The sequence below is a fragment of the Brienomyrus brachyistius genome, chromosome 11 (assembly GCF_023856365.1).
Source record: "Brienomyrus brachyistius isolate T26 chromosome 11, BBRACH_0.4, whole genome shotgun sequence".
Classification (NCBI taxonomy): domain Eukaryota; kingdom Metazoa; phylum Chordata; class Actinopteri; order Osteoglossiformes; family Mormyridae; genus Brienomyrus; species Brienomyrus brachyistius.
The window spans coordinates 24,857,050-24,871,424 of record NC_064543.1 but is presented as its reverse complement, the minus strand read 5'-3'; the positions used below and the strand labels follow the sequence as shown (position 1 = coordinate 24,871,424).

At 39.2% G+C, this 14,375-nt stretch overlaps 1 protein-coding gene across 10 annotated transcripts in view; it reads left to right on the top strand.

Moving 5' to 3' along the window:
- LOC125704240 (liprin-alpha-1-like) overlaps positions 1–14,375 on the top strand; it is a 61,845-nt gene that overhangs the window by 22,490 nt on the left and 24,980 nt on the right. For all 10 annotated transcript variants that reach the window (XM_048969654.1, XM_048969657.1, XM_048969653.1 and 7 more), the window contains exons 3-6: positions 10,761–10,862; positions 11,964–12,128; positions 12,427–12,501; positions 13,752–13,853. In XM_048969654.1, the coding sequence (XP_048825611.1) occupies positions 10,761–10,862; positions 11,964–12,128; positions 12,427–12,501; positions 13,752–13,853 (444 nt within the window). The remainder of the gene's footprint in view (positions 1–10,760; positions 10,863–11,963; positions 12,129–12,426; positions 12,502–13,751; positions 13,854–14,375) is intronic.

The window sequence follows — 14,375 nt, the reverse complement described above, 5'->3', positions numbered from 1 at the left end:
TCAGTAAAGTCTGGTCTTTAACTGCACGTAACTAAAATGAGTATGCAGGAGAGTCAATGTATGTGGTTCTATATAGGCATGATATACGGAAGATTGTAAAAAAAGTACTTACCTTTGCAAATGGGGTATTGTGCAGCACCAAAATTTCGCCATGTTTTTTAACTGCTTGACTGTTTGCTATGTCAGAAAGTAGTGTGCGGGTTGTGAAACTGCACTGTGCATCCAAAAGCAGATGTGACCCTGCCAAAGACACATGCGTGTTCTGCACATCGAGAAAGTGCTGGCCTATATTTTGCTGAGGTGGTACATTGTGTTCTTGTCTAAATAGTTACTTCTGCTTATCTGTGATTGCAGAGTGTTTTGCTTGCTTTTTTTTTTATTGTAAATTGATCCTGCTCTGCGTCATGCTTCTTGGGAAAATCTCTTTACACATCATGACTCATGACGCAAATCTGCTCCTTTTCGATGGCTTCATTGATTGGGAGGCCCGGTAGTCTCAACTGCTACAAAAACAATAATTATAGTGGAATGCAGGAGGGGACAGTTCTGTGCCAAAGGTTTAAAATGTAGTGTGGCTGCATTTAGAAAACTGCAATGAAAAAAATATATCCAATATGTATATGTGTGTTATTCTTTTTAAATGTTGAAACATTTCTTAAATGTATTGCTGGAAACAAAGGCCTACTTGTTTCAAGTGGTCTTTTTTTTCTCCTCCCTTTCCCACTAGCAGATGTCTGTAATTAGACCTTAAAACCAATAAGACACATGTAGCAGTAGACACATCTCCAATGTGAGAGACAAAACTGTTATAGCGTTGCTTGAGGGGCAGTGTGTGCTGACCTGGGCACAGACGTAAAAAGTTGTTGATTCCACTGCGCACTGCCCCGATGGTGTCATCACTCAGGGCTGAGTCACCAAAGACCTGTTGTGGCAGGTTTGTTCGTTCACTGCCTTCATTGCCCGTAGGCTCTGCGGTTTCCTGTCGCCGCCAGCTCGGATGACAGCGCCGTGACCCCCCGCACACACCCAATCAGGCGTGTCGATGGAGGGGTAATTTAGACCCTCTTTACCTGTGTGACAGCTGCACAGTGCAGATGGGTAGCCTGCAGTAGCCTGGCTCAGTGGCCATGTGTTCTCATTCCTGCATTTTTCATGAAGGGTTTTCTGTATTCTTTTCCAAACGCCTGATTCCCTAGCAATTGGGCAGCTGTAGATGGGAACAGGGGGAGATGGAACTATGTATGCTTTGAAATGGCCCATTACATAATCGTATATTTTTTCAGTAAATTAATTTTGAAATGCTGTGATTTCTCAGGTCAGTGGTGTTTTTCCTTTTTTTGGGACTATAAACTAACTTGAGGAATGGCGACGGACTCCCCGCCTCTCGCCTGCCCACTGTCACTGCTGAGATGATTGTAATGACCCACCCTCTCTCTGGATGAGAAATGGATCCTCTCACCGCCTTTCCATGGCATTGACCGTCCCACTGTGCAACTGAATTAATCTGGGGACAATTAAAAGCTAATTTATCCTTCTGTATAGAATGTACGCAATAGGTAGCTGCATAGTCATGCACTCTGATGCCTGTACTTAAATTTCTGGCCATGTGACTACCGGGCCACCTATTGCATAGATTCTGCACAGAAGTATAGAATTAGTAGTGCGGTGTCGATAAAATCGGTTCTCTGATTCTTGATCAATTCTCAGAATTCCTAAAGATCAATTTGTACGTCCTAAGATCGATTTTTACCATTTAACATTTTCTGCCCCTTTTACAGCTAAAATAGGAAAAAAAGTTCAGACGGGCATTTTGAGGCTTAGGTGTTAAAGGGTTAATATCGTCACACGTAGCGTGCATCGTGAATTCAATGACGTGACAGTAGGTGATGTTAAAGTTCACTGGGGAAAACTGTATTAAAAACATGGCGTCGGACACTAGCGGTGCTTTAAAAATGTCTGTAACTTTAAAAGCTGCAGTCCGGCAGCATTTCAGGTTCAGAACAGACAAACAGTCAGGTGAGCTGGACAAAAGCAAAGCGATTTACAAGGCATGCCAAATGGAGGTGAAGTATTTCGGAAATAGTTTAAAATGTCCAATTTACATGTTCACACTTTAAACTTTGTTTTTCATATTGTAACTGAAATAAAATAGCATTTGTCTTCAACAGCTTTTGGGTGAATTCTTAATGTCATATTTTTAATAATGCCCTAGGTTAGTGTCCCAATAGCAGTCCATTGATGAAGGTATAGACACCTTTGGTGTCCTCTATTGGTTGTCCTGGACCTGTTCGGTAATTCTGCCCAACAGCATTTTTGTGAAAGCAATTGTATCAATTACAGCCATCTTTAACTATCAATACTTCATTAATTTGTCGTTAAATGTCAATATAATACTAGTATTAATATGTTGCACAACTACAGTCATGTAATTAAGGTAACAGCTAAAAAAAAAAACTGTTTTGAAAACACTGACCCAAATCGATATTGGATCGGAAAAGATTGGATCGAATCGTGATAATCGACTCTAAATCTTGAGAATTGGAATCGAATCGATTCTTGAAATTTGAATCCATACCCAGCACTAAAAATTGGCTTTAAGGACCTTGTCCTGTATGTTGCGCGACTGTGAAGTTAATGACAGTGTATTTGTGGGTTTTCGCGCGTGTGTTTCTTTTAAATGTCCCTCAGTTTGCTATGCTTCTCTCTCTCTCTGGCTAATTCTCCACCCAGACTTCTGCTCGCAAAATATGCAGCCAGTCAGATTTGTGCGTGACAACAATGTATTATAGGGTCTCAAAAGTTGTGCTAGGCTGCGTTTACTTGCAGTTGGTCCTAGTGAACAGAATGGTGATCTCTGTGAGTTGAAGTGATGCTGATAATCTGGTGTCTTAACTCCACCATCTGAACACCATACAAACAATTATCACAGTGAGGGGATTAGGTGCTTTTTTCTTTGATTTCGTAACATAATGCATGTGGGGTGGGGTAAATAATGTGAATTGCGCTAGAATTGCCAGTTGCCTTATTCAGTCCTTTTGGTTTAATGTCAGTCAATTTTTAAGCTCAGATATTTAATAATTTTTAATTATTGATTGTTACAGGCCTTGACAGTGCCTTGTAGATGAATCATTCTCCAGCATTGAACATGAGAAGGAAGGCAGTGTTTAACAGGAACCCAGTGTCAGATAACAGCCAATCTGTTTGTGCAACTAATTAACAGCCCCCCCCCCCCCCCCCCCCACACACACGCATATCCCAGAACTGTGCGGCATCTACTGTGAAATGTTAAGGTCAGGGTTGAACTCCTTTTGCTCTCTTGTGCATCCAGAATTTCACTCAAGGTTAGTTTGTAGCCTGTAGCTTTGATTATTCTGGTCCTCTTCCTGTAAGCCCATAATTAGGTTTTATTCTGACATTTTGATTTTTATTTCCATGATTTGACGCTTGGAATTTTACTGATCCGTTTTTAAAAATAAACATTTTTTTTTTCTGTGGCTCCTTAAAATAGTTGTACCCAGTTTAACATAAAAATTTGCCCATATGACTTGGGAGGGATGAAGGAACCCCACGTGTGAACATGGCCAGATTGTAGGGTGAACGTGGGAACCCATAACTATGCAGGTATACTTTTGTTACCCACTAAACCTTTAATTCAAGAAGGACTGAATGAAGCAATATTTTGATGAATCAGTTGTTCATATTAATATTCAGAAGCTAGCTTCTATTAAAATTCAAATAGTGGCTTTCTAGCACTGAGATGTCAAGCATTAAGTGGTCACTTATACCATTCCTAGTGTTTTACCATATTAGCCAGATGATGGTTTTAGAAAAAGGTTTTACTTTAGAAGGCTCTATTCCTTTAAGAATGTGACGTACACTCCAAAGTCTTTGAATTAGTTAGCTGTCCATCTCTGAAAACAAATGGGAGGCTTGCCCTTAGCTAGAGATTTCTAAACCAGGCAGCTTTGCCTTTAGAAATGTCTTGAATAGTTCAGTAGTTCTGCCCTTTTCCTGGCTCCAGGCCCAGGTCAGAATCCCGCCCGCGAGCTCTGGCTTATGTCTTTTTTTTCAAGGCCGTCCTCGTAGGAGACCTCTCCGTTTAGCCCCCCTGCGTCTAGTCTCTTCTGAAATCTGTGGGATGTCCTCCTCTTAGATAACATGCATTCCTTAAATACAGGACATTACAATTAAACCATATAGGGGAAGTGTGCATGGAAAGACACACATGCCGGCATCTTCTAGATTGCATGGTAGTTTTTTTTTCTTCCCCTCACTACCTATTAACCAGTACTTGTAATCCTATGAGTGCATGCCCTTTTAATCCAGTGGGTGAGACTGTAATAGTTGTCTTTCCTCTGCCAGGCACAGTTAAATGTTTTGGCTAAGTATACATGGACAATACCAATAGTATAGAAAAATGTGTAACCCATGACATTTCAGAGTAGAGGTGTAAATTGAATGGTTGGAGCCAAATCATTTTGATTACAATAAAATTGTCATAACAGATTTCAAAGGACCTGGCAAAACAGTCCATTATGTCCAGAGTTGCTGTTTACCCGGAACACAACTACAGGACGCCATTTACTCATGCCACACCGCAGCAGACACACTTGTGGTATGGATTATTATATTGTACATGTAGTAATGCAACTTTACCTGACCAGATGCATGACTATTAATAATTCCGACTGCGTATCTGTGCTGGATATCACCGGCACGACAGCTACAGCTAAAAGCAGCCATGGGGACCTAATTGTTTGTCCGTTATAAGCAATATTCCGCTATATTCGATGCTTTTCCTGCATGTTCTTAAAGGTGCCTAGCCGGGACCAGCAGACCTCGTCCGTTATAGACGAGTCCACTATAATGGGATTTTACTGTATTTAGGGAATTATTTGATGCAACGGGAATGTTTTTTTTTTTTTTTTTTTTTTTTTTTTTTTTTTTAAATGGAATCAGATCATTATAAATCAATTTATTCAATTTTTTTAATATACATATGTCCTTGGGAACATTCTTTGTATTACAATAAGTCTGTAATTATTTACAGAAAGAATCTACAGAAAATACAATACATGCCTTCACCTAGGCTAACACGTGGTGCACCGATTTTATGGAAATTTTGAGCGATACCGATAACCAATATTTTTTGTCTAATATCATTGATACTGATTATTAGCAGCATTTTCCGAAAGCCAAGCCCCACCAACAATTTCATTGGACAACATAATTTATTTCTCTGCATATTAAATACCACAGGTGAATCCTGTGAGTTTATGCTGCTGAATGCAGTTTTGCTTGATTTTGGACTATGCACTTAGAGTAGAAGTTGGACGTTGCAAAGTTGATTATAAATTATATCTTGTTATGCTTAAAATGTTAAGGTTTTAAGTTTGGAATTTGAAAAGAGGGTATTTGATTTGTCTTTTGAAAAGTTACAAATATGTCTTGCAGTAAAAAACATGAAAAGTTCAAAATGTATCAAACAATTGACAAAATAGACAAAAGAAAAAATCTTTCTGCTTAAGAATTAAGACTACAGTGTTTTTCACTCATGTTTATGCTTTAGTCCATTGACATCTGATCGCTTAAGTTTTATTCTCAGTGGTATTCAATAAAATCTCAGTAAAAAATATTGAGGACATGACCTTGCTGTCCTCAGAGGTACAGATACAGGCATGAGACTCATCTGGTTCCTCTCAAATGCACAAGATTTAATCTTTTCTGCTGTAAGCACTCAAATGAATTTTCAAAAGATTAACATGCAGCCTTTTGCTTAGTTGGTGCTGTAGCAAGTTCATCCAATGAAATTAACTATTCAAGCAACAAAAGGGGTGAGGTTTGGTATGTTATGGGGTGTGGCTTTGTTACAATGATGCTTGTGGGGTGTGGTTCTGACCAGAACTACATTGGGGAAAAAAAAATTACACCGATAACCAGCTAACCTCTGAGCCACTTGCCAAGCTTGCCAGTGCAGATTAACGCAATGACGTTACATTTTTTTCCCCTGAGGAAAATGAAAGATCTGTGGGCCAGATTTAATAGTGAATTATAAATATGTCCCGAGCTGGTAATTTCAGACCTCATACACAGTGAATGCCCTGACAAAATCACTTACCCTCCACTACAGAAATTGGCTGTTCACTTCAGTACTTGTCTTTTAACTCTGGCGCAGCTAATTTTAATATTGATAATTGAAATTTTGGCAAAGATCCATTTGACTAGTCCCAATATGCTAGCTGTTATGTTGTGCATCTCTAAGGCTAATATTGCTTTTTACTACCATAGAATCTTGACCAATGCTTGCAGAGTCATGGTTAGGGGTCAGCAACCTTTTTAAAGCAAAGAGCCATTTTTTGCTAAATATCTGATCCAAGATTTACAATGAACTGCAATGGGTAGGGAAGGGGGTTTGAGATACGTTTTTTTAATGTGATCTGTGTATATATGCATTTAACACAAAAACAAAACTTCAAGTACTTACAAAAAATAAAGAACCAATTTTGGGGGGCATCTCAGTTTTAAATCAGTCAGATGTGTAACAGCACAAAGGTGACTAATATTACAACATTCAGTTCTGTTCAGTTCTGTAGTGATAGTCTTCACCCTAACCTCTTCTTTTCTTCAGCTCTGCAGTCGTCTGCCCTTCACTCTCTTCTTCACTACTGCTGTGCTGACGAGCATTGCAAATGTAGTCACAACTCAGCTGGCTATAATATGTAAATTGTAGAAAATATAATAATTTTTACGAAGGTGTGGTGACAATTTACTACAAAAAGTATATGAAAGAATTAGGAATCCCATAAATGTTGAAGCGTACATCCAATCTCAGGTACTAAAGAGAACTCCGGAAAGCATACCATTTCATCAGAGACATACTCTCATCGTAGAAAATGACTTTGAGGAAGATACAAATGATCCTGTTAAAACATCACAGAACCACGTGTTGGACCGCCTCATTCACATATAGCTAAAGAAAAATCTAAATGGAAAAATATTAACCCATAAATAATCTTTATGAAAGTATCATTATGTTGACATGAAAATGTAAATGCGGCTGTCGTTCTGAGAAGAGCCACAGTCACGTGGTCAAAGAGTCGCCGGTTGCCGACTCCTGGTCATGGCTATCAAAATGAGACGTTTTTGGGCTACAACAGAGGGGTGTTTTTCTAAAGCATCACAGCTGAAAGATTATCTTAACCTTTAGAGAGTGTTCTATACTGCAAAATAAGGGCATGTTTCTCAAGCATTACAACAAAGATGCTCACCAAAGTGAAGAGATCATCCAGCAGCACTTCCTTCATGAATATTTATGTGCCTTTCCCTGCCATCCTACATTTTGAAAATTTGTATGCTTGCATTGCTATTTTGCTCATCTACCAGCAGCACGTAAGCGCAAGAACATGCTACCCGGAAGAGTATCTTTTAAGGATTTTGCCTACAAAAATCAATTCACCTGTTCTGAAGTTATAGATTGCAGTTGAATTGCCACTTAATAATTAATACATGATGATGCATTGGTGCATCTTTATACCCTAATTTCAGAATGTCATTTTCATAGCACTGCCTGCATTTTTGCAGTCATATACCTTTAGATATTAGCGCTCTCACTAATTGCCATTTTTCTACTAATTAATATATCGACTGTTTCACCGATTTGGTTGATGATTAATAAATGATTAATTTTCTGTATATCATTGCAGGATTTTAGATAACAGATGCCGGCTTTTCAGCACTGTTCAGACATTATTTATGGCCACACTTCAATTAGCAGAGAATATGGCTAAAATATTAATGAATGTGTATTGTGATGCACAAAAGTTAGTCTTTCTGGATTTGCCGTACCTTTATGCTGATTTACTTTGGTTAACGAAGCTGGCCCATGCGACTGTTTTAGTAAATCATCCAAGCAATAAGCGCTGAAGTGGCGATGAAATGGAGAGCAGTCATAACTTTTAAAAGAGAGGGTACTGTGGTTGAACAAGGTAAACGACATTTGTATTGTGGCAATACTTTTTGCAGATTAAACCAACATGTTTTTGTTTGGTGAACATAGTTTTCATTTTTATTTCAGTTTTCAAATTTGATTTTTCAGTTTTGGCTTACAATAACACAGGTCCCAACAAGCCCAAGGCACATGAAACACACACAACGGCACTGTCAATCAGTGTAGATTAAGATAGATTTTAGCCAAAGCCTAGATTTTAGCCATAACATTTTCACAAACACTTTTCAATGGAGATTGTATGGTAGCAAGCAGACAACTTTATGGCTTTAATGTGTGTGTTTAGCAGCTAGAAGGACAAAAGATATTTTAAAAGTTCTCCATGCTAATGGTAATTTTAATAAGCGTGAATAAACACTTACAGTGGTTTTGCCTATTCTGGTGGTCAGTCCTCCAGAATAGCAGAATGTGTGTTTTCTCTTCAGGTTCTTGTACATATTGGAAATGCCACCTTGGTATGTCATTGAAACTTTGCACAGTGTACAAATGAACTACTCCTGCAATTATATTATTGTGCATTATATGAGTGTTTTTAAAGGAAAATGTTTGTTATAAATAAATGTTTTATAAATCATACAGGTAATTTCATTAAAATAAAGCAAAAGATGCATCAATTTTAAAATATTGACACATTTTCAGCATTGACATCGACTATGACTAATCACAGCAGCCCTAGTAGGTATAGAGCTTTACCATGAGGCCTTGCTGGTTGGTCGCCTTTGCATTGTCCCAGTAGTGCCGTGTCCATGGCATTCTTAGTGCTTAATGCCTTAACGGGCTACAGGTACCATCACACAAAGAACAAGCTACCCTACTGGGCCATAGTCTCTGCCATTTTTTCTCAGTAACTTAAACTGCCTTAATGGGCAGCAGGGAAAAATTACTTTGGCCTTGAGGAGCATGAGTGAATGGGGTCAGGAGATTTCGGCCTTCGTTACACTTCTGGTTTTATTGTGTGCTGATCACTTCATAAGCTGGATGAGAGATCCCGGAGCATTGAGGGATGTACCTATGTAGTCCGTCATGATGTCTGTAGCCAGGTTTTCTGATTTAAGTACTTTGCTTTGCTTTTGCAGAACATGCGTTTTGAAGTCAGTCCAAGCTTCTGGTTTGCTTGACTCCTCTGCTTTGAATCTGAAGCAATCATTTGCAGCAGTAATGTTATTCAGCATATGTCATATTTGGAAACTACCGCTTTTTCCATTTTGGCTTCCCCTTTGCTGCAGTTACATTTCAAACCATTCTTATTAATATGAGGATGTAGAAATAAACAATGAATTTGATCTAGGTTGCTGCTAGGCTTGAAGATACTGTCGTGAAGCTGATCAGAGCAACTCTGGATGGCAGTAAATGCCTTTTTCCAAAGTAATGGGAACATCAAATTAGGGCTGGGACGAAAATTCGACGTAATCGACAATGCCGATTTATAAAAATGTGTCGACGTGCAATTTGTGCCAACGCGTCGTGTAAAACTATGTAAATGTCTTGTAACGTAACTGCAATGCACTAAGTGATAAGCTAAACATATTGGAAGGGAAAGTACTTTTATTCGGAAGCATGTTAACACTGTTCTTTTAAGAATTGAGCAATAAAACAGTCTGCTAATAACTGAACTTTACTGTCCACCTGATGATCTCTTCGCCACTCGAGAGCTACAATATTTTATTCATTGGGCCTGCGGCATGGTTTTCATTTACAATACTAACTTATTCTGCAAATACGCTGGCTAGTTGTTTCACTGCTGGCACCGTTAAAAGTATATCAATTATAGACTGAATTCCGATAGTGTTAAGTGTTAAAATAAGATTTAAGTTTAATCCAGTCCTGTTTATTGCACACCTATGCTGTCCAAATGACAGTTTAGAATGTACAAAAATCACTGTCAATTTATTTAAAGACACACTGTTCCTCTTTGTAGCACAATAATCTGTTGGCACTAGCATGATTCGCTGCTAACGATTAGGGCCCCTAGTTTATGGAGGATCTGTTAAGTCCTGGTCTAGGTTCGGGGCATAAGCAGCGATAAGAATAACACTGTATTCAGCAATATTTTAAGCGATCCATATTTTTGCCATACAAATGCTAGTGGATAGAATGGAAATTTTGAATGAGCAGTTTGGAACCTTTCACCAAATGCCCTGAGTAAATTTTTGTCATTAAACCAAGCAGTTTACTGCAACATTTTAGCAACACAAACTTAAGCTTTCTTTGACGTATGTAAATAGCCATACCAGATCCTAGCCAGCTGATGTTTGCATTGTACAATATTTTCTTTTCTTAATCTCATATTGAAATGTTCCAAATTTAATAGTTTCTGCCATTTTCTACTACTTGTCTTTCTTTCACTCTTCCCCATTTTCATTTTCCTCTTAGTGCTCCAGTTAATATTGTCTGGGTACTGCTGCAGTCTGCGTAATATTTCTGTGGATCATAAAGTGAATAATCGAGAGGGTTTGCCTAAAGGATTTTTATTAATCTAATTATTTAAAGTGTTTAAGTGATTATTTCAGCCCTACTTAGCAGGGAGTTTGAGGCCAGCAAATCTTATACATAGTCATTTTGTTCTCTCATGGCATCGTCTTCCTTTACAGTGAAGTGAAATTCTGCTTCTGAAAATGAATATGAGATGCTTCATGTGAGGTGTTCTCCCATGTAAAGATGGCCCCAGCTAACCTAGATCCGTCTCCCTCCCTGATCTCCCCATTTCTTTGAGCAGATGCCCCTAAACTGAATGCTGTGCTCCCTCTCTGTGTAGGAGTTTGCGGCGCTTACTAAGGAAGTGAACATATGCAGAGAGCAGCTGTTGGAGAGGGAAGAGGAGATCTCTGAGCTGAAGGCCGAGAGGAACAACACACGGGTGAGGATCGGACCCCTGAGCGACAGTGTGCCACAGTGTGGCCAGCACCCGTGGTTGCCGGACCACATCGTTGTGCACCCAGGCGGCGCACCTTCATTGCAGTCAGCACTTGGGTGCTTGACAGGAAATGCCACAGGGAATCAAAGGGCGTTTTTCCCCTGCACCAAGTACTGTACTTTTGTTTATGGTACTTTTGGTGTTTTCCATTGACTTCCAGTCAAGTACCAGCACTAAAGGTTACAGTATCAAAAGTGCCAAACCAGCTGGGGTAATACTTTGGCACATTGTACTTGAAATGCCTTCTTTGTCGATGAGTTATGCAAATAGCCTCTCTCTGATACACAATACAACTGCAATTTAAAGTTACAAACTCAAAATAACATGAATTAAATGAAGTAAAAAGAAATTAATTGTGATCTGGTCCGAAGAGCAGATACAAAAAAGATCAGGATGGCATGACAAATTAAAGTATTTTGTTTAATATATTAGGCTAGCATGCATATAGTGTGTGTGTATGTATATATAGCGGCGTGCAACGGGCTGTCCTAGCAATGTGCATTTTGTTTCAAGAATATTAGAGGTATTTATAAAGCAGAAACAACTTAATACATTTCTCGCAAACCTGCTAGAAATGATTTAAACAGCAAGAATGAAAATGATTGTCTCGGAGAATGCATGCTAATGCAAAAGCAGCAGAGGTAAACTTTAAGCTGAATTTTAAACTGCCATAGTAATAAAAAAAAAAAAAATTTGTATGAGTTATAATGTTTCAACAAAACATAAACTCCCTGTTCTATAATGTCCATACAGAATTGAAAATAAGAAAAAGCTTGGTCTTAATCTAACTTACTAGCAATGAAAGAATTGCATGTGCATAACATGCAATGTTGGTATTAATATCACACATCAAACCTGTAATATACTAGTCATTTGTTGAATTCAGTACAAAATACCTCGCTTTGTCATTTGGCGCCGGTCCTAGTTTTTACGCCAGTGGAAAACCAACACCTTGAAGAACTGAACTTTTGGTATTCTGTACCATCCAGATGTCCAAAAGAGTAATTTGTTTGTCTATGTGTCCGTGCTCCTCCCTCCACACAGCTACTGCTGGAGCACTTGGAGTGCCTGGTCTCCAGGCATGAGCGCTCACTGCGGATGACCGTGGTGAAGAGGCAGGCTCAGTCTCCGGCTGGTGTGTCCAGTGAGGTGGAAGTGCTCAAGGCCCTTAAGTCTTTGTTCGAGCACCACAAAGCGCTGGATGAGAAGGTAGCAGCTTGTCGTCCCCTTTGTGTGAAACCTTCCTTTGCTTTCACTGTGCTAAGTCTAACACCCAGAATGATCAACTTTCACTGTAATGATCATCAAAACGTGTGCTGTTTAACATGCTATTTCAGAAGGGTTATGTTGAGTCTACCGATGAGAGGTCCTCTGTAACCTTGGCTAACCAGTCTCTGATTCTTGCAGCATTTAGGGATTGCCTTGTGGGGTAAGGCAGTGTGCAGTCAAGGACAGGGCTTCTGTGTACCTAGTGTAAGAAGGTCTCTGTTCGATTTGCCCTGTTCAGGTGAGGGAGAGGCTGCGAGTTGCCCTAGAGCGGTGCAGCGCCTTGGAGGAGCAACTGACATCATCTAACAAGGAGGTACGTGCTTGTGCCAGAATGTTCTACAGCCAGTGTGGGCATGGAGTACCCCGGAGGGACCAGTGTATCCTACAGGCCAGCAGCCATATTAGACAGGATTCAGTACCCTGGTTGGTTTACCCCCGGGCTGTAATGCCGTGTCATTCAGACACATCGCATTTGCTCAGCATCCTGTATTCAGGAGTTTTTTTTTTCTCTATATGGCTGTATTGATCGGGAAAGTCATTTTATTATTTCTGCTATTACTGGTAATTTTTCAGTGGTGGAAAAAAGTACTCAATATTCATACTTGAGTAAAAGTTCAGATACCACACCATAATGTTACTCAAGCAGCCATTCAGTAAAGTACTACTTCAGTAAAACAAAAAATACCTGGTTTTAAAAGTACTTAAGAAGTACACCACATTGAAATGAATAGATTTAACAAAAAAAGCATCTTATCCTATTAAATTGCCTCAGGACGTGTTTTCATATAGCGTTGCAAGTCACAGTGCAACACAAGGAAAACTCAAGCACATGTTTTTATTCAGAAAAAGAATTGGAAGTTGCAGAATTTCCTGGTGCAGATTAGTGGAATGATTTTGTATTCTGTGTAAAAACCAAATATCGATCTATGGGTCAGATTTAATAATGAATTGCATACATTTCACATGTTAGTACTTTGAAAGCAGTGGTGAATGAGCTGATTAAAACCCTCATCCTTCACTATGGAAAATGGCTGATTGTCCAGTGCAATCATCACCGTTACTTCATTAATAGTACTACTGCTGTAAATTTTGTTTAAATATAGGACATCAATTTTGTCATGTGTACATCTGCAAATTGTTTGTTCTGTCTTCATACAGACATGTAATGCAAAATAATAAAGAATAATCAATAATTGGCAGAGGAAATCTAGATACTGAGTGGGAAAAAATGTATACATATTTTACTCAGAACCATGCAACCCTGCTTGGGTTTGCTGCATTAGTATTTTTCACTCACAATTTTTGACACTTTTAGAATATCTATTTCTAGGTGGATATTAGCACTTATGAACCTTAACTGATATGCAGTGTTGAATTTGGATTCTTATCGATGTGGGCATGTGGAATTCTGGCCCTGACAACTATTAACCAGTGATTCTCGACTGGGCTTCTGTTTTGTGGTAAAAACTTTTAAGCCTCTATTCAATACTGTCACTGGCTGCTCATAGTTGACAAGGTTGTTTTTTTCACATTATTATTTTATTTATTTTTTCTTTGTTGCAGTTGGCCTTTTTCCGAGAACAAAACAGCCAGAAGAAAGCAGTGATAGGCGGAGGGGTTGAAGTCAACCACGATGCTGAGAATGTTCCCAGCACGAATGGCAAGGTAAGCCTGCAGTGTTTTGGGTGGTGACAAAACCCAGGAGATACTTGGACTGCACTCAGTCCAAAGCCTTGGCCATACAAATCCACAGTCGATGGAATTAGATCAGTCTGTGCAAGATGGTGCACTATTATTAAGGTAAGGGGTTTTTGGATTCCTCTACCGCCTGTTTGCCTGAAGTGCTGACTCTGGGGGACAGCCAATGAGCCTAATTAATCAGCAGGGTGTGAAAGTCTCACTGCAGATTGTCCTTCAGTCTCAGATGTCAGCTTTCGTGTCCTCCGAAGGCCTCCAGTTTGGGTGACCCTTTGGTAGTGCATGATAAAATACCACTTTGTAAATTTGCAGCTGCAGTCTTATGACAGTCTGTGATAGACAGTGTTCCAGATCTGTCAAATGTACATATTATTAATCATGATCTGTTTGCTGTTCAAATCAGCCTTTCTGCATCTTCCATGCAAGCAGAATGTTTACTACTTAGTTAATGATTATCTGCTATGATTTTATTTATTTTTAGGGTTGTCG